The sequence below is a fragment of the Danio aesculapii genome, chromosome 7, assembly GCF_903798145.1.
Source record: "Danio aesculapii chromosome 7, fDanAes4.1, whole genome shotgun sequence".
In the NCBI taxonomy this organism is placed as follows: domain Eukaryota; kingdom Metazoa; phylum Chordata; class Actinopteri; order Cypriniformes; family Danionidae; genus Danio; species Danio aesculapii.
Genome location: NC_079441.1, coordinates 71,207,471 through 71,229,434, shown reverse-complemented (window position 1 = coordinate 71,229,434; position 21,964 = coordinate 71,207,471). Strand labels below are relative to the sequence as shown.

The following is a 21,964-nucleotide window of genomic DNA, read 5'->3' as shown; positions in this document are numbered from 1 at the left end:
TTGGCATTTTGGTTGGACCCAACATTGGTTTGACATTTTTTAGCAGAGTCACAGCGCTTTTTGTATTTTATTTAGGTTTTACAAACCTTTTCCAAAAGCCTTCTTATTTAATCTAGGAAAAAGAAAAAAACAGGAACACTAGAGCGGGTCAAAAGTTATTGTTTACATGCATCTTAATCCACTCAATTACTAAATCTTGCAAAATGACCCACTACATCTTAAAAAAAAAAAAAAAAAAAAAACTGTGAAAGATTAGCTTTCTTCTCACACTTAATACAACCCAGCGTTGGGTCAACTGTGGACAAACCCAACTATAGGGTTAATTATTTTCAAATCACATTTTTTTTAATGTAACTGTTGGTGTTTGTCCAAATTTGACCCAACATTGTGTTAATACAACCCAACATATTTTATGGCAGACACAACACCTTTTTATTTAGGATTTACAAACCTTTTTCCAAACGCCGCCTCATTTATTGAGGGAAGAAAAAACAAACAGGTACACTAGAGCGAGTCAAAAGCTATTGTTTACATACATCAGAATCCACTCAATTACTAAACAGTCTTGAAAAATGAACCACATTCATTGTTTTTTCTTTTATTTGAACCTTTTTCTTATTTCACAAAAGTTCAAACATAAGCTTACTTAAGTAAAACATATTTTATAACAATATACTAGAAGTCAAATTAAGCTTTCATTACGCCACATGTGTGGACAAAGTGAAATGAAATGTCGTATGTTAAAAAATGTATTGAATGAATACATGAATGAGTTTTGCTCAACAGAAACTTCATTCATTCATTCATTTTCTTTTTGGCTTGGTCCCTTTTTTAATCAGGGGTTGCCATAGCGGAATGACCCGCCAACTTATCAAGCATATGTTTTACGCAGCGGATGCCTTTCCAGCTGCAACCCAGCACTGGGAAACACCTATACACTCTTGTATTCACACACATACACTACGGCCAATTTAGCTAATTCAGTTCACCCATAGCGCATTGGACTGTGGGGGAAACCGGAGCACCCGCAGGAAACCCATCAACAGAAACTTACTTTCTGAATTTGTTTAATGATGTTCTGATTAAGCATTTGCTGACAACTCTAACGTGACTGACATTTTCTTTCACTAAACAATTAAGATTGATATGTCTATAGCAAAAATTACTGTAGGTAACTTTGCAAGTAACCTGTCAGTCTGATCGTGCTGGAAATGGTTGATTGATCTGTGCTTATAGTTCTTTCTATTTAATTAATATCTATCTATCTATCTATCTATCTATCTATCTATCTATCTATATATATATATATATATATAGATATATATATATATATATATATATATATATATATATATATATATATATCTATATCTATATATATATATATATATATATATATATATATATATATATATATATATATATATAAAAATGAAGGTGGCAAAGTATAAAATTAGGTCAGTGGACAAAGTAAATGTTCTCCAGTGGCTATTTAAATGCATTTGGTTTGACCACGCGAGCACGCATTTACTGTATGAAAGAAATCTAGTCAATCGTGTTTTGAAAGCGTTCAAGAGCAAACAATCCTCAAAGCGTTGCAGAACAAGTTTATATATGTATATGAGCAATTCCATGCAAATGTCAATCTTGCCATGAAATTAATTAAGTTTTCACCAAAACAGCAAAACCCTGTCCATGTTTTTTTTTGTAGGCTTTTATTTTACAGTACTGTAAAAATACTCAAAAATGTCTGTCAATGTTTTCAAACAATAATATTTGAGTTACCAAAAGTTACACAAGAGCCAATTTCACATTCGTCACATCCATAACGGAAAGATGTGATAGTCAGGAGTGTAGCAACCGGGGGGGACGGGGGGATACGTCCCCCTAACTTTTAGAGACAGACCTTTTAGAAACAGGTGATTAATAATTATATGAACGTATGATCTTATACACCCCCCCCCCACCCCACCCCACTTTTAAAATTTCCAATATGCCCCTGGTGATGGTTAGTTGTTTTGTAAAATGTAAACAGATGCTTGAATATAATGTTAACATGTACTTTCTGTTTGGGTTTATGTTTGTACTGCAAAAGTCAACTCCATAACGCTGAAATTACTCATATATCCTTAATAGCAGGTGTACACATGACCAGAGTAAAATTATACATGCATGGTTCCTCTTTACCATGCTTAAAAGTACTCCTTGGTGATTTAAAATGTGGACTGAAATTCTACAGAACGCAGATACTGTATACGCACTGCAGAACACAATAAAAAACCGTCTATTCACAGGACAAAACTATTCACAATCAGCAAATCCACTTTTAGAGACAAAACTGGGCTAGCTGACAGAAACCAGGTGTCAGCAGGGTCTAAAATTATTATTATTGTCCACTTTAGCCCACATTCAGAGGTGGTCAAAGATTCATTGTGCTTATAGTGTAAACACCCAGGCACTCAAACAGTAAATTACTGCCTACACCTGTAAAAATCAACCGATGCACCTAAAAGAGGGCTTTTCTTTAAACAGGCATCCCACACACACACAAAAGCAAGTGCAAAACTACCATCTAAACTTTTTCAGTGCGCTGAATATGAGCAATGACACAGATCGTGCAGAGTTCAGATAGCGCAGATGATCTAAGGTCATATTCCTGTCAGTGATTTCATTTGTTGATCAGTTTAACACAAACATATGACAAACAATTGATTATTTTTTTACTTTCTGTACTTTGACATAAGCATGTACTTAGTAAAAACAACACAGGCTCATTGTAAATGCAACCACAAAAACGTTCAACATGCGTTTGACTGCAGTTTGTAGGTAAAATGAACACTAGAGGGAGGTCTGACAATAACTTTTGCTCCTTTTCACACTAATGATATTAAAAGGGATATTGATGAATTATTTTGTGCAGTTCTTTGCACGACACCAAATAAATAGCACAAACCAACTGTGTTTATGATTAGTAATTGAATCACCGTCTGGTTCGGCTCAGCTGCCAAAACCGACCTCCGTAGACTACAGCGAATAGTCCGGACTGCTGAACGAATCACTGGCACAACCCTTCCTACACTTCAAGAACTGTACTCTTCCAGAGGGAGTAAAAGGGCTTGCAAAATCACTCTGGATGCCTCGCACCCAGCACACTACCTGTTCGAACTGTTACCGTCTGGTCGGCGCTTCAGAGCACCGAGCACAAAAACAGCCAGACACAGGAAAAGTTTCTTTCCTCAGGCTGTCTACCGTATGAACAGTTAAATATTCCCCTACTGTGCAATAAATATGTGCAATACTTTCTCATACGCACTTGTACACAGCACCTTATATCAATATACAATGCAATACTTTCTACATTCGCACTTGTACACAGCACCCTATAACCTGTATATTTATAACAATCTGTACATACAACTCAACATCCAGGTTTCTTTGGTTGAAGTTGTGCCAAATTATTTTTTTTAAGTTGACTGAAAAGGCTGGTTTAAGTCAAGTATAATTTACAGAATAATTTGGCACAACTTCAACCACTGAAGCCTAATAAACTCAACATTTCTTTGCAGCTGGTTGCATTAAATTTTTAAGTTAACTCAACGTTTTATTTTTAACAGTGGTAAACACTCAAACGAAGAAATCAAAATTTAAAGTCTCCTCAGCTGAATTTTTTACTTTCATTGAACAAACAGCTTCAAACATGCAGTTAAATAATTTTTATGAGTAAATACAACTCTGAGCTCAAAAATAAGTCCACCTAACTAACAATTTCAAACTGAGTTAACAATTTGTAAGTTGGATTTTTTTCAGAGTGTGTTTGTGTCAGCTATTTATCCGTATATGAACAACTTTTCTGGCGTGGTCAGTTTGCTCAGGAGCTCACCTTGTATGTGCTTAGCTTGTGCTGCAGAGCGCTTGGTTTCCAAGTGAAGCACGCTTCCACAAAAGAGATAAAAGCAATGTAAAATCAAGGTAAAAGTATGTGATCACAGTGCACTTTTCTCTTATGTTTGCTTCTGAAAATTTTATTGGTTGGGTTTACTACACTGGAAAAAATTATTCAAAGATGATTCCTTGGATTTACTCAATTTTTGTACGTTAAGTGGTTGTAAACAATTAATTTGGGCTGAATTTAAACAAACAAATTAAGTTGAACATTGCTCAATTTAATTTGTTTGTTTAAATTCAACACAAATAAATTGTTAGCAACAGTTTTGCATGCAACACTTTTTTCAGTGTAGTTGATCTGTACGGTGAGCGTCACCTTCTCCTGGAGGTGTACAAAAAGGACTTGATCCTGAAACATAAAACTAAATGCACCCTATGTGATGAATTTCAGATTCGCAGAAATGTAGACAGTGCCCTCTAGTGGACTTGTCAGCTAAAACAAGTAACGAAACACCCATAGTGCAATGTATTTTGACATTGTATTAAACAAAAGTGTAAAAAGAAGCACAAATGTCCAACAAGCCAAAGTTTTTGGGGGGCAAAAAAGGTCAATCAATGCATAAACTCTTAAATGCAGGACTGTGTTAAATCTTAGGACTTATGAAGAATAGTTACAGCACTTAAAGGGTCAAGCACATACAAAATGATATCAAAATGCACATATTGGTATGTATCCACATAAATACACCTAATTTTAGCTAAAGTCTCTGCAAACCGTTGGGACAGAAAATAAATGTGTATCACTATACTGGATCTGTGCATCGAGTCTTAAAGTGATGGAAGTCTAAAAAAACCTGCCACTGTTTGCAGTAACAATATTAATCAAACAAAAATCACTCACTGCTCAACTGAATAACCTTTGAAGCATTCATTTAAAATATATTTATTTAATTATTTATTATGTCTGCATTTTATTTAGCATCTTAAGCATTTTTTGCTTTAACATTTGTTGTACTATTGTTTGTAATTTGCAACAAAAAAAATTACAGAAGCTAAAAAATACCTTATTTAATGACTCAAGTAGGCTTGTGCCGGTATTCAGTAATGCGATAAATCACGGTAATGAATATGCACGATATTGTTATCGCGGGCACTTCAAAATACCGTGAAAAATAATAGATCCGAATTTATATTCTTAGAACGCGCCTTAGCTTATTTTCCATCAACCGCTTGAAGAAACACTGCGTATATGCTGCACAGAACTGATGCGCACTCTGATGTAAACAATCCCCACATGTAGAAGCACTGTGTGCACACAGCGCGCGCCGCCGCTGCCACCGCACTATAATCCTCACACGAAGAAGAAGCATGGCGGAAGGAGGACCGCTGCCGACAATTTATCCCCCTTCAGCTTATTTTCCATCAACCGCTTGAAGAAACACTGCGTATATGCTGCGCAGAACTGATGCGCACTCTGATGTAAACAATCCCCGCATGTAGAAGCACTGTGTGCGCGCCGCTGCTGCCACCGCTCTCTAATCCTCACACGAAGAAGAAGCATGGCGGAAGGAGGAACACTGCCGACAATTTATCCCCCTTCAAAAAAAAAGTCAGAGCTTTGGAAATATTTTGGGTTCCAAAAAAATACAGAGGGATTTCTGATCGAAAACGGTTTCCCTTTGCACATTCACTTTGATATAATTGCTCAAGTTTACTTTTATATTGTGTATTGTTTTATTTATATTTATTTGTATTTAAATGTTTGAAGTACTTTAAGTTAATTAAAAAGTTATTAAAGTTACTAAGTTGACGAAAGTTTTTTGTGTTTTTTTTACCTGTTTCTCTAGTAAAATTACGATATCGTGATAATCAATCAATTAATCGCAGCATGAAAATGTGATACCGGCACATGCCTAGACTCAAGTGATGATATTTCTGATGTCACTTATATCCAATTACAAATCCTTGGCCAACTTTTTTTTTTTGCCCCTGAATATTATTAGATTATCCACTTGTTCTACATAAAAAAAATCATGCATTTACCAAACAATCTGCTTTCTGTTCTCTCCGAAAGTGATCATGAATGAATAAATTCACACAAGCCAAAAAAAGCTATTTGATGCTTCTTCTTTGGCTGTTTTTTGACAACATGTCTCCCAAGGCAATTAAACGTGTATATATGCATCTTATGAGCAGTTGAATGGGATCATGACATTAGAGCTGATGCCCTGGGGGGCTGTGAGAAACTTAAGACATTGCCACACATTTTCACACACTTTATAAAAAGCTTACGCATGTGAGCAGGACATTGATAGAGCTACAAGGATGCCAGAGACTAAAAGCAGCAAACATTCAGGAAGCTTCAGATTAAGAAAATGAGTTTTACCATCTCTGAACAACTAGAATTAACAATTATACAGCTTTTATATACTGTTCATCTTCGACAATAATCAGTCCAATGTTGTTAAGAAAAAAAATCTATATATCTATATATATGACAAGTTTTTATTTACAGAAAAACACAATAATTGAAGGAAATAATGACATAAGCTTTAAGAAAAACCATCACAAAATCTGTCATAGGCCCCAAATATAAAGCAAAAGGTCTGATTTACGGTGAAATTGTAAGTCCAGTGGGATAACGCGACAGGCTAAACAGGTTACACATTGTGGATTGTGATTTATGTGTTGGTTGCTTTGAGCATTGGTGCGATAATCTTCATATTTGTTTCCCAAGTAATCAGAAATTAGACTCATTAGGCAAATCAATTTCAGTACAGCCTATGTAGGTCAAAGACGAAGAGGGTTTTTCAGGCATCAAACAATTAAGTGTACTACAGCTATTTTTAACATTGCAATGTGTCCTCTTTAATTTCATTGTTTTTTTTTCTGAGCAAAAAATAAATAAATAAATAAAAATTATATATATATATATATATATATATATATATATATATATATATATATATAATATATAATAATAAATAAATATATAATAATAAATAATTTAATATATATATATATATATTATATATATATATATATATATATATATATATATATATATAATAATAAATATATAAACATATATATACATATAAATAAATATATATATATATAAAATAAATATTTAAATATATATATATATATATATATATGTATAAATAAATAAATATTTAAATATATATGTATAAATAAATATATATAAAATATATATATATATATATATATATATATATATATATATATATATATATAGATATATATATATATATATATATATATATATATATATATATATATATATATAGATATATATATATATATATATATCTATATATATATCTATATATATATATATCTATATATATATATATATATATATATATATATATATATATATATATATCTATATATATATATATATATATAAATAATGTAGGTAATATATAATGTAGGCATGGGCCATATAAGTTTTTTAAGTATGATATAGGATAAAAATATCATGGTTTCACGGTATTGTGATTACTGCTTAAGTTAATAATAAAATAATAAAATCTGCTCGCCATTGAACACCATTTCTTTTAATTTAAGAAACATTTATAATATTTTGGAACGATAAACATGTCAGGCTAAATAGTTCAAATAACTGATTTCTGCTCTCTTCATTAGTTTCAAAAACACAGATTTCCTTAAAACAAACAAAAAAAAAAGATCTTAAAAATGTATATATACACCCTTCGAATGGTATAACAGAATATTTTAGCGGTATTAAAACCTTGACTTTTCTAAACTATGGCAAACCTTGAAACCGGTTATCGTCCCATGCCTAAATATAGACTATCATACCATTTTACAGTGGTAATAAAAATGTAATGCAGTGTAAATAGCAAAAAGGGAGGAATATTTACACTAGGAATCATTTGATGACATTGATAGCAATTCCACTGCCCTTTAAACTACACTTCTTGTATAGATTTGTGCAGGTCATGACATCAATTTAAAGAATTTATCCAACGTTGTAACATTTTTTTCACAAACATTTTGTCACTTTCACATTTATTGGACGCATTAAAGTAGACGCTTCACTTAAATTCATCATAAAATCTAAAATATTATTGTGCAGATACCAAACTGTGTGAATTTGTGTTTAACCCATGTAGGAGTCAACAATTCAAGTTCTGCAAAGACGAACAACATTTAAAGAAAAGCCAAATATTCTCCATGACAAATCCTCACCAATACGCTCACTTGAAAAAGTTCAGATGTGCCTCCAAAACAAAACAGGATCAAGATTTTAAGGAGGATGTTTAAATGTCAGCATAGCAAAGTGTCATACAAGATAATCTGCAAACTTTAGAACAACATGCAAGTGTAAAATAAAATGAGAATATGAAATGCATTAAAAACGCTGAGCTGTTTTAACCCAACACTGGGTCAAACATTGAATTAAAAACAAGTGTAATTTACATATTGTTTAAATAACTCACCTAATGTTGGATTTGGCCATATTTGATCCATCCAGTTTAAACAACCCAGCATTATTTTAGAGTGCATGTCAGAATGATTAGACAAGGCTAACACAGTAACATATACACTCAATACAACATGGGTAGTTTTAACTCAATGTTGGGTCAAATATGGACAAACTACAACTTCTGTGTTAAGCTACTTAGACACAATCTACATTGTAAAATCTCTATATAAATAAACATGAATTGAAACCCAACCTCAGGTTAAAAAGTGTCAATTATATTTACTTAAAAACAATTAACCCAACAGATTGAGGTAAAGTTGGTTTTATATTCGCACATTTGTTCAGTGACTACTTGTGGCATGCTCCCCATATTGTTTACTATGGTACTTTGAATATTCAGTCTGATATCACATGCAAGTATGACTTGAAAACAACATTAGCACTATTTATTTGACTAAACTGGTGTATTTTGATAGTCATTTGCTGCTAATATGACTTCACATTTAAGAATTTGCAAATAATATTTTTGTAGATGATATTATTGAGGTTAAAGTCCATATGTGTGAGTATAAAATCACCTTAATATTTAGATTGATGTAAAGGTGGTTATATACTTGCATTCGCCAGTGACTACTTGTGATAGGCTCCCTGTATTGTTTACTATGGTAGATTGAATATTCAGTCTGAAATAATATGCAAGACAGACTTGACTTACAAACAACTTCAGCAGGATTTATTTAACTGTGAACAATGTTTTACTTTGATAGTCATTTGCTAATATGATTTCAAGATTTAGAATTTGCAAATAATACTCTTGTATTATTAAGGGGGAAGTCCATATGTGAATATAAACCCAACTTTACCTCCTAATATCCAACATTGTGTTTGTCCACATTTGATCCAATGTTAGATTAAAACCCCTTCATTTTTTTAAGAGTGTATGATTAGTGTTCACTCTGCATATAAGGCACGGTTAACACAGATACATGTAATTAAACGCAGTGTTATGTAAGTGTTTGGAAAGCACAGAATGAATATTGTAACTCACAGAGCTACATTTACGCACGCTTTTCGCAATCGCCCCAACGCTCTTTTGTTTCCTGATATACAAGGGAAGACATCTAGCTGACATTTGCAGCACTATCGACCCATCATGCGACATTTACACCGATGCAACAACGAATTTATCCGCGTAATTCTGTGCATTTCTTTTATTAAGGCCGAAACTGCGCTTTGAAGTCGCCACATTCCTGCCCGCGTGCAGCGGCTGTTCCAACATGTTGCGAACACACTGACTGACTTACAAACAAGTGGCGATTGTGTCTTTTTAACAACACATCTTCTTAAAAGACAGTCTACTTTGAATGCTATACCACTGAGGCGTTCACGTTTAAGGTGAACCATGCACAGACAGTACCAACTACTACTATACAGCTAATAATCGATGGCGTTTCTCCAGATTGGAGACACTAGGTTATTTATACACACAAACAACAGCATTACTATCACTTTAAAATCCCAAAGCACAATTCATATATGATAACAATCGCATATTTCTGCGTAACGCGATTTTTTTTTTTGTTTTGTTTTGTTTGCGTAAGTGAACTCTTTGAAGATCATGCGCTTCAATTCTGCTCGCGCTCACACACACACTGCGCTGTTTCCATTCAGTGTTTACATGTGTTCTCAAAGATAAAGCCCTGAAACACACAAATAAAACTCAAAAATCACACCTACCCTCGGCGAGAAGCGTGAAAGTTAAAAGGCTGCCACAAAGCACCGCAGTGAGCCTCATCGTGAAGAATCCTCTTTCGCGAATGTTTCTCTGAAGTATCGAGCGACTCAATTACATTAATAACTCTTTAAAAACCATCGTTCAAGCCGCGTCTGTGATCCCGCTCGGTTGCGGGCTGAGCTCCACTACAGACAACTCCAGCGAGAGCCTCGAAATGTTGCTCTCAGCCCGTCTCTGCTTCTGCTGGAATGATCAAAAGGTGCATTGGATTGTACCATGTGTGTTTCGGGGGTAGTTCCTATTCCAGTCCAGCAGATCTAGAGGGAAACCGAGGGCACGGATCATCACAAAATCGCCATTCCCGAGAGACAAACTTTCCTAACTTCGCTCTCGAGGATTTGTTAGCCCTGGAAGTGCGAGTTTTCCGACACACTTTTTAGGGGGGTTTAATTATCCACGCCTCGCCGCGAAAACTTTGAAGTTCTTTGAAGATTCGCTTTTCGAACGCGAGACCGAACAGCGGCCCTTTTGAACACAAAGTGAGGCGATCCGAGTCATGTAAAGGACGTCAGTGGACTCTATTTAGCTCTACTGACGACTTTTAACTTTATACACTTCAGTTTAATTGAGGTAAAGTTGGTTTTATACACGCATATTCCTTCATTTAACGTTCCCTATATTATCTACTACGCTAATTTGAATATTGAGTCTGAAATCACATGTAAATATGACTTGAAAACAACATTAGCACTATTTAATTGACTGTGAACAATGTTGTACTTTAATATTCATTGGCTGCTGATATGATTTCACTATTTAGAATTTGCAAATAATACTTTTCTGAAATTATATTAAGGTGAATGTGCGAATATAAAACCAACTTTACCTCACCAATTGCTGCATTTAATATATAATATTTAATGAATAGCCTACATTGTAATAAAAATGACTGAGGTAAAGTTGGGTTAATATTCACAAGAAATATCTCCTTTATAATATAATTTCAGAAAATTATTCTTCGGAAATGCTAAATAGGGAAATCACATAAGCAGCCAGTGACTATTAAAGTACAACATTGTTCAGTCAATTAAATAGTGTTAATGTTGTTTTGAAGTTATACATAAATGCGATTTCAGCTCGAATTTTCAATGCATCATGGTAAACAATATAGTGAGTTTGTCACAAGTTGTCACTGAACAAATGTGTAAATATAAAACCAACTTTACCTCAATAAAATGATGTGATCTATAAGTCATGACAACAGACACTAAAAAATGATTAGTGTTGGCATAACGTGATGGAATTAGGTTAACTTATTAGTTTTTACAAATTTAGGTGGATTTTACATAAAATAATTGAGTTGTCGCAAAAAAACATCAAGGAATTGTGTTGTTTCAGCTATTTTTAAATGAGTAATTTTAACAAACAGCAAACGTCATTTACCTGGGTGTATTTATGTTATTAAAACAAGTTAATCCTTTCTTTTGTTATTTAAGTTAAAATTACTTAAAAGCTTCATTTGATTCAACGTAAAAATGTACAGCAACCATGCATGTTACAAAATCTGTGATGATATTTAGTCACTTTAGTGGTTAGTTTAGTCTTTTCCCGTTTATTTCTGCTTTTGAATTGCATTATTAGACCTTGATTTGTCCTCCAACAAAGTTTGTTATTGAAAAGTTTGAACTTGAGTGACTTTTATTGACATTTTTATTATTTCTTATACAATAGATTCATTACAACTACTAAAATAGTCACTTTGGTAAACTGCAGAAATCAAAATTCACCAGAGCAGAGACCAATATCCCATAATGCAAATCATAACCATGAATTAAACCTGTGAATCATGAAAAACGAATGTATTTTTAACATTTTTACATCACATCTTTCATTTTTTGTGATCAGTTTTAATACATATCATATTTGACCACAGATTGCCCTTGAGAAATAAAGCAGTTTAACATAAATAATAAGATTTAGGCTATTTATAATAAGTTATTGTCTTATGTCTCACACTTTAAATGGTTTAATTCCTACATTAATAAGCAGACATATAGATGAATACATGATAATGAGTAGCCTACACTGTATTAAAAAAAATATATATAAATCATGACATCACTGTAAAAATGTTTCCACACAATCGATTTGTCTTGGGACAACATGATGGAATTAAGTTAACTTAGTTTTTTACAAATTTATGTGGATTGAACATAAACAATTTAAGTTATCAGAAAAACACTATTACAAAGTGTGTTGTTTCGGCTCATTTTCAATAAGTAATTGAACAAACGCTAAACGTCATTTATTTGAGTGTAGGTTTTTATGCTGTTAAAACAAGTTAATCATGTTTCTAACTTTCTTTTTAGTTATACAAGCTGTTTAAGTTTTTGTTATTTAAGTTAAAATGACTTAAAATGTTAATTTGATTCAACTTACAAGCGTAAGGCAAACATGTATGTAACTAAATCTGTGATATTTGGACACTTTAAACAGATTTAAACAGTTTTTCAAATGTGATTTAGTTTAGTCTTTTCTCATTTATTTCTGCTTTTGAATTGCACTATGAGACCTTGATCTTTCCTCCAAGTTTGTTATTAAATAGTAATAAAAAAGTGACTTTTATTGACATTTTTATTATTTCTTATACATTAGATTCATTAAAACTACTATAATAGTCACTTTGTTGTTGAATTTTAATAGTTTTTGAGTAGTCTGTGAGAGTTAGTAGTCCTTAATACAGTAGATTTGAACAATACTGGACAACAAAGTTTAGATCTAATCTTTAAACCAGGCTCATTTTTAAGGTTAAGCTAAATAAAAGGCAGATCAAGTGTCAGATTCCCTCAGGTCTTACATAACTATGACATACACACACAGTACAGTATGTCATACAACTCCGGTTTCTGAAATTATTATTGTTTCTCGCAAAGATTATTATGTTTTACGCCATCTTTATGAAGCATCAGTGCTTTGGTTGCATGGACTGTCAATAGAGGAGAGAAATATCTTTGAGTTGATATACTTCATTTGTGTATTTGGCACATTTGGTATTTATGTTATTTCTATAGTGCGTTATACAAGTTAGATTTTGTCCAAGCTGCTTTAAGAGGATAAACAGGAAAGTATAAAAACGCAGATAAAATATATATATGTAAAGTTTCAAGGTGAAAGACCTGCATATGTTTACAAGATGAAAGAGTGTTAAGGACATGTGGAAAGCCTATAAATGGAGATGGTCGTTTGGCTGTGTTTCATGCAAATGATTAACCTTTTTTCCAAAAATATACATTAATTTGCATACAACATGAATACATATATAATTTACATGTGACAAAAAATACTCAAAAAAAAAAGAGGTCAACAAAGCACACAAGGCAGCCAACAAGAAGTGTGTGTGTGTAATTGTAACTGGGTATGGGGTGGAAGTACTGTATATAAGCAAAAGATCTATATAGAAACATACAACAGGCATAACAACGGGTATAACAATAGTAGAGTAGTAGAGAGAGAACAACCGATGATGAAAAAATAATAATAATATTGTTATTATTAATATTATCAATAATAATTATCATTATTCATTTTTTATAGTTGTGAATATTATTAATATTACTGGCATTAATATTATTATCATCATTAATAATATGTTCATCATTATTATTATTATAGTTGGTATTAATATTATTATCATTCTAATTATTATCATAATTATTATTATTAATAAAATATTATTAAAAATATAATTATAAACTACAAAATTATGTGTTTTTAATGTTTCACTTGATTTTTATAACATTTTATTTAATATAATTTCCCAGGTTTCCCTGCCCAGTGCGGGTTGCGGCTGGAAGGGTATCCGCTGCCTAAAACACCTGCCAGAGTAGTTGGCGGTTCATTCCACTGTGGCGACCCTTGATAAATCAGGAAAATCTATCTATGTGTGCGTATGTGTGTGTGTGAGAGAGAAAAAGATAGAGATGATTTTTTGGAGTGTGTATGATGTATAGTGAGTCATTTGTGACACAGCTAAGTTAACTTGAGGCCAAAACCTACTTTTTAATCACTTCTATAATAAATGCAACCTCCAGGGTTGTGTGAAGCACAAGGCATGTTAACGAACAATGAATATTTCATAATGTCAATAACAAAAAAAACGTACTTTCCTGTGTTATGCAAAGCGTCTCTTCCTTTCAAGCCCATCCAGAATATTAGAGCATCTGATCATTACAAGCTTAATAGAAGTTAAAATGGCTAAACTGATTTTTGCAAAGGTGGCTCAGTGGTTAGCACTGTGGCCTCACAGCAAGAAGGTCGCTGGTTTGAGTCACGGCTGGGCCAGTTGACATTTCAGTGTGGAGTTTGCATGGTGTGGGTTTCCTCGGGGTGCTCCGGTTTCCCCACAGTTCAAACACGTGCGCTATAGATGAGTTGAATACACTAAATTGGCCGTAGTGTATGAGTGTGTGTGTGAATGTGAGTGTGTATGGGTGTTTTCCAGTACTGGGTTGTGGCTGAAAGGGCATCCGCTGTGTAAAACATATGCTGGAATAGTTGGCGGTTCATTCCGCTGTGGCGACCCCAGAGTAATAAAGGGAATAAGCCAAAAAGAAAATAAATGAATGAAGTAAACAGCCTAAAATGGATTAAAGATGAAATTGTCTGCTTTAAAAAAGTTTTTCTGGACTGATGTTAATCAAAAGTTTAGCTCAGAGGAAATTGAACACAAGTCTGTGGTGTGATGTCTGCAAGGCTTTTTTGCATATTCAGAAGCCATCTGTTAAACTTTTTTATCAAGGACACGCCACTACTTTGCAAAGACTTGAATAACATTCACAGGATGAATATTGAACAGCGCTGAAACACCATCTGTTTCTCTGTGAAGGTGCGTTTGACACAATGTCTGAAATAATTCTGCTAGCCCTTCACTTCACAGTCCAGTTCTTCATGTGTGTGTGTGTGTGTGTGTGTTTAATATAATAACCCTGAGCCTAACCCTGAACTCAACCTCACTCAAAAAAATACTTTTGGTGTTTGTTCAAACTACTTATTTAAAATAAGCTGAATCAACACAATTTCTGCGTTTTTTTAGGGTCAGCTTAATTGTTTTATGTTCAATCTACTTAAATTTCCAAAAACAATGAAGTTCACGGTGGCGCAGTGGGTACTTGAATTAATCTGTGGTGGTGATTCTGTAGTTGCTATGGTAACACAACAAATATAGCAACATAAACAAATGACCCAGTACTGAACTAGATTTTTAACAACTAGGCTATATAATACATCACAGTTTACTGTAGTAAAAACGGAGGAATACTACATTATTTATTGCAGTATAGCAGTTCACTGTGGTTAATAATACAGTATGCTGCGGCATTCATTAACATAGTGTTGTAAATACAGCACGATGGCGCAGTGATTAGCACTGTCACCTCACAGTAAGGTCACAGGTTCGAGTCCCAGCTGGGTCAGTTGGCATTTCTCTGTGGAGTTTGCATGTTCTCCCAGTGTTGGCGTGGGTTTCCTCTGGGTGCCCCGGTTTCCCCCACAGTTCAAACACATGCGCTGTAGGGGAATTGGATGAACTAAATTGTTCATAGTATATGTTTGTGAATAAGAGCGTATGGGTGTATCCCAGTGAGGGGTTGCAGCTGGAAGGGCATCCGCTGTGTAAAACATATGCTGGATAAGTTGGCGGTTCATTCCATTGTGGCGACCCCTGATGAATAAAGGTACTGAGCCGAAAAGAAAATCTGTTTTACACAGCGGATGCCTTTTCAGCTGCAACCAATCACTGGGATACACCCATACACTCTCATTCACACACACATACTACGGACAATTTAGTTGATCCAATTCCCCTACAGCGCATGTGTTTGGACTGTGAGCATCCGGAAGAAACCCACGCCAACACGGTGACAACATGCAAACTCCACACAGAAATGCCAACAGACCCTGGGACTCGAACCAGTGACCTTCTTACTGTGAGGTGACAGTGCTAACCACTGCACCACCGCATTTACAACACTATGTTAATGAATGCCGCAGCATACTGTATTATTAACCACAGTGAACTGCTATACTGCAATAAATAGTGTAGTATTCTTCAGTTTTTACTACAGTAAACTGTGATGTATTATATAGCCTAGTTGTAAAAAATCTAGTTCAGTACTGGGTCATTTGTTTATGTTGCTATATTTGTTGTGTTACCATAGCAACTACAGAATCACCACCACAGATTAATTCAAGTACTTTACTATAGTATGGTTGAAAAACACTACAGTATTGATGATGAGTAATTTCAACTTGTATCTACGCATATCTCTGCCTGACTGCTATATGAATAATGTTGTGAATTATTGTTTCAACAAGCTGTTTAAATATGTTGCTGCACACCTGAGAATGGAAAGAAGAAGAAAGACACAAAACAAACACAAATACACTCTATTATAACACAATAAGGATGACCAGTGTCTCCCATTTAAAACCCTTAAAGGACTTTCAGGTCAAAAAGTAAGCAGAACTATTAATATACCCAAACAACTAATCTCCGTATTGTAAATATTAATGTATACCCGTGCTGTTTTTTTATTATTATTATTTAAATGGTATTATTATTATTCTTATTATTATTATTATTTTCTAATAATCTCTTATAACGTGAATGTCATAACAGCAAGATTTTACTATGGTTTTGATTGGTAAATATTCAGCATATACAAAAAATCAATGCAAATGTACTAACCATAATCGCCCTTTACCTGCGATACATACAGATTTGGAATGTTATAGAAACACAGTTAAGGACAGTACTAATAAAAAGCCACTTAAACTGCTTGATTACTAATAAAAAAAACTGTTATAAGGCATATATAAACGGTTTAAAGGCATATATAAACTGTTATAAGTCATATATAAACTGTTATAAGGTGTATATAAATGGTTATTAGGCGTATATAAACTGTTATAAGTCATATATAAACTGTTATAAGGTGTATATAAATGGTTATTAGGCGTATATAAACTGTTATAAGTCATATATAAACTGTTATAAGGCGTATATAAACTGTTATAAGTCATATATAAACTGTTATAAGGTGTATATAAATTGTTATAAGGCGTATATAAACTGTTATAAGTCATATATAAACTGTTATAAGGCGTATATAAACTGTTATAAGGTGTTTATAAATTGTTATAAGGCAATTATTAACTGTTATAAGGCGTATATATATATATATATATATATATAAATCTGATAATTTATCATTTAAATATATATATTTTTTCATATATATATATATATATATATATATATATATATATATATATATATATATATATATATATACACACACACACACAGACACGCACACACACACACGCACATAAATCACAATGAGGAAGAAAACCAATGAAGGAGTTTTTGGACTGATATTGAGACAAGATCTCCCTCTGCTGGAGAGCAGACAGAAACACATGCCATTGAACGTCTCCAGGAACTGAATTAGTCTATTTTAGCTTCTTAAAGGGACAGTTCATTCATTCATTTTCTTTTCGGCTTAGTCCCTTTATTAATTTGGGGTCACCACAGCGGAATGAACCACCAACGTATCCAGCACATGTTTTACGCAGCGGATACCCTCCATCTGCAACCCATCATTGGGGAAAAAAAGGGACAGTTCACCCAAAAATGAAGATTCTGTCATCATTTCCTCATCCTTCGGGTTTTCCAAACCTGTTTGAGTTTCTTTCTTCTATTGAACACAAATGAAGATATGCTGAAGAATGCTGTCAAAATGCATATTTTCTTCTTCCTATAGACGTCAATGGCTACAGGTTTACAACATTCTTCAGAAGCTGCATGATATTGATTCTGTTATCATGTTTTTTATTCTGCGATATGTTTATAATTCCACCAGATATCACTCAGAATAGCTCTGTTTAGAAATAATTCATCATTTTAGACTGACTGAGGTGACTTTGTTGGGCATCTAAATAGTATTAAAGTAGTAGTTTTCAGCTCCTCTCAAAATCATGGTGCATAAATAGCAAAAAAAAAAGTGCCGATTTTTCAGACACTGTCATAGACATCTTAGTTACGCCTGTTAAAATCAAAAGAAAATGCAAGCAAAAATCATTATAGTTAAAATAACATTAAAAGTAGGTCGCTGGTTCAAGTCCCAGTTGGCATTTCTGTGTGGAGTTTGCATGTTGCCTGATGTTCCTTTGTCTGCTTTTTTATCTAAAAGTATTAAAAAGGATTAAGGGGTGACACAGTGGCTTAGTGGTTAGCATTGTCGCCTCAGAGCAAGAAGGTTGCTGGTTCGAGTCCCGGGTCAGTTGGAATTTCTGTGTGGAGTTTGCATGTTCTTCCCGCGTTAGCGTGGGTTTCCTGCGGATGCTCCGGTTTTCCCCACAGTCCAAACACATGCGCTATAGGGGAATTGATTAACTAAATTGGCCGTAGTGTATGTGTAAATGTGAGTGTGAATGGGTGTTTCCCAGTACTGGGTTGCAGCTGGAAGGGCATCCGCTGCATAAAACATAAGCTGGAATAGTTTGCGGTTCATTCCGCCTCTGAAATAGAGACTAAGCCAAAGGAAAATGAATGAATGAACATTAAAAGTTAAAAATCGGGTTGAGAACCCAACGTCAGGCCAAGTTAAATGTCAAATGTTAAACCTAAAGTCAACTAAATATCAACGTCTAATGATGTTACAGTTTGACGTTGTGTGGACGTTACCACTATTACGTCTATCTGGCGTTGGATTTTGGTTGTCTTATCTGACGAATAGATGTCAGTATTTGACATAGATATGAATGAATGAACATTAAAAGTATGCCCTTTAAGGCAACCACTTATTATTTTCTGATCTACAATGTCTTGTGCTAATAAGAAAAGTTACAATCTAAATCATTAATTAAGTGATTTACTTTGCATTCCAACTAAACGTACAATCTGCTGATCCAAAGCGTCAGTAATGGCTGTTTAACACAGTGTCTGTCACTAACTCGATAAGTGTAATTGGAAACTACATGTAGTCATTGTGAATTCAAGCCTGAATTATTGAACACAGTGACAGCGCCAGTAAGCATCCCTTTTTTCCCCACGGTTGGACAGTGAACATGTCTAAGAAAGTTAAGGTAAGGACACAGACTCCATTTCTTTCTTTTATGAGTGTATTATCATATATTTTTTTGTTGACTTGGTGAGTACAAATATTATTGAGCATTAATAGCATAGCCGCAGAGATGAATAAGAGAACTACATTAATATTCTTCTATTGAAGACGTTGAAGATATGTATATGAGCCGGTAAACTCTGTAACTTGAAATACAAATCATCCCAGCAGGAACAGGATGTCAACATGACGTCAGATAGACGTTGTACCCCAACATCGTGGGGACGTTGCACTTCGTTTGGAAATGAAAATCGGGTTGAGAACGCAACGTCAGGCCAACTTCAATGTCAAATGTTCAACCTAAAGTCAACTAACATTGTGTGCATGTTACCACTATGACGTCAGACATCTATCAGACGTTGGACTTTGGTTGCCATGCCTGACGAATAAATATCAGTATTTGACGTCAGTATGACTTTTGTTTTAGATGTTGGCTTGACGTTACATTCCACACAAACTAAAATCAACCAAATATCAACATCTAATGATGTTACAGCTTGACGTTGTGTGGAGGTTACCACTATGACATCTATCAGACGGTGAATTTTTTGGTTGACATACTTGATAAATAAATATCAGTATTTGACGTCAATATGACCTAAAATCAACTAAATATCAACATCTAATGATGTTACGGCTTGACGTTGTGTGGACGTTACCACTATGACGTCTATCAAATGTTTTATTTTGGTTGCCATACCTGACGAATAAATGCCAGTATTTGACGTCAATATGATGTTGGATTAAGATGTTGGCTCAACGCTGAATTTAACAACCTAAAATCAACCAAATTTCAACATCTAATAGTGGTACAGCTTGTCAAACGTTGTGTGGACGTTACCACTATGACGTCTATCTGACGTTGGATTTTGGTTGTCTTATCTGACGAATAGATGTCAGTATTTGACATAAATATGACGCTGGTTTAAGATGTTGGATTTTGGTTACTTTCCAACACAACCTAAAATCAACCAAATATCCACGTCATTTGACATCGTTATTGGACAATAAAATAACATTGTCTTTAGACACTGCCTAGACATTGAATTTTGGTCACCTGACGTCATGACCTAAATCTAACCTATTATTAATGTTTTATGATGTTGTGTGCCTGCTTGGATATCTTTCTTGGATGAATAGTTTTGATTTTAGTAAATCATTTACTGATTAAGTCACAGATGAGATGGTGGAAATGTTCACATTTTTAAGTCCCAGTTATTTTAACAGTACACAACTATAATACACAGCTGAAGTCAGAATGATTCAGCCTCCGTTTTAATTCTCTTTTTCAAATATTTCCCAAATGATGTTTAAAGGTGCGGTATGTAAGTTTGACACCCAGTGGTTGAACTAGGTATTGCACCCCTGGATCAAAACAAACGCAAGCGCAGGTTGCCAGATTGAGGACAGGAGTGAGTGATTTAAACCATGCTCTAAATAAAAGTCACGGACGCATGCTTTCAGAGCCTTCCTGAATGAATGAATAAAATACGCTGTTTTCCAGCAAGTCAACCCGGGGTGCTGAAATATAATTGGCTAAACTGGCAGTGGGCGGGTTAAAATGACCGATACAAAGACAGCGTTCTGGCACAGAAAACACATGTTAAAAGCAGAATATCTGACTTCAGCATTGTTTATCAGATAATCAAGAATATTCACTGAGCATGTTTCTGAATATCTGCAAACATATTATGGTATTTTTATGCTTTAGAAGAGTCAAAAACTTACATTCAGCACATTTAACAAAGCAAGGATTTTTTTCACAGTATAACCTATAATATTTTTCCTTCTGGAGAAAGTCTTATTTGTTTTATTTCTTTATTTCCAGTTTGTTTAAAGATCTAGTCTAATATTATGTGCTGTCATCATGACATTATTAAAACTATTAACTAAAATCTTCTCCCCGTTAAACAGAAATTGGGAAAAATATATACAGGAGGGCTAATAATTCTGACTTCAACTATAGGCACATATTCCCAATGAGTCTATGTTGTGTAAATCCCTCACTGAGCAATAGACCCTGCTTTAAACTAAATATTATGTGACAGCTATGTCTATTTATATCTCTACGTGCAAAGGTTAAAAACAGATAGTTCACCTAAAAGTTTAATGTCATTCCAAACATGTATATATTTCTACTTCTGTGGAACATTAAAGATACTTTGAAAAATGTTGGTAACCAAACAATCCTGATGTCCGTTGATTTTCACTGGACAGATTAAAAGCACTGGGACAGTTCTCCAAATATTATTTTTATGTCCTTCAAAACAAAGTCATGCACTTCCGGAATTACTGGAGGGAGAGTAAATGATGACAGATGAATCATTTTTTGGGTTCACTATCCCTTTAAGTTTCCATATTTGGTGACATTTGAAAAACTTGTCCCAAGACCACTTTTGAGGACAATTTTCAAGGAGAAGTAGTTGGGCTTGATGTTCATTTGTCTGCTTTTTTATTTATAAGTATTAAAAAGAACTGGGGGGTGACACGGTGGCTCAGTGGTTAGCACTGTCGCCTCACAGCAAAAAGGTTGCTGGTTCGAGTCCCGGCTGGGTCAGTTGGCATTTCTATGTGGAGTTTGCATGTTCTCCCCGTGTTGGTGTGGGTTTCCTCCGGGTGCTCCGGTTTCCCCCTGGATGTCCAAAGACGTGCGGTGTAGGTTAATTGAATAAAATTGGCTGT

General features: G+C 34.1%; 1 protein-coding gene across 3 annotated transcripts in view; it reads right to left on the bottom strand.

Moving 5' to 3' along the window:
• The window catches only part of lrp4 (low density lipoprotein receptor-related protein 4), a 165,469-nt gene extending 155,015 nt beyond the window's left edge, over nucleotides 1-10,454 (bottom strand). For all 3 annotated transcript variants that reach the window (XM_056462455.1, XM_056462456.1, XM_056462457.1), the window contains exon 1: nucleotides 10,100-10,454. In XM_056462455.1, coding sequence (XP_056318430.1) covers nucleotides 10,100-10,157 — 58 coding nt within the window. In that variant the 5' untranslated portion in view covers nucleotides 10,158-10,454. The remainder of the gene's footprint in view (nucleotides 1-10,099) is intronic.
• Between the last annotated feature and the right edge of the window lie 11,510 nt (nucleotides 10,455-21,964).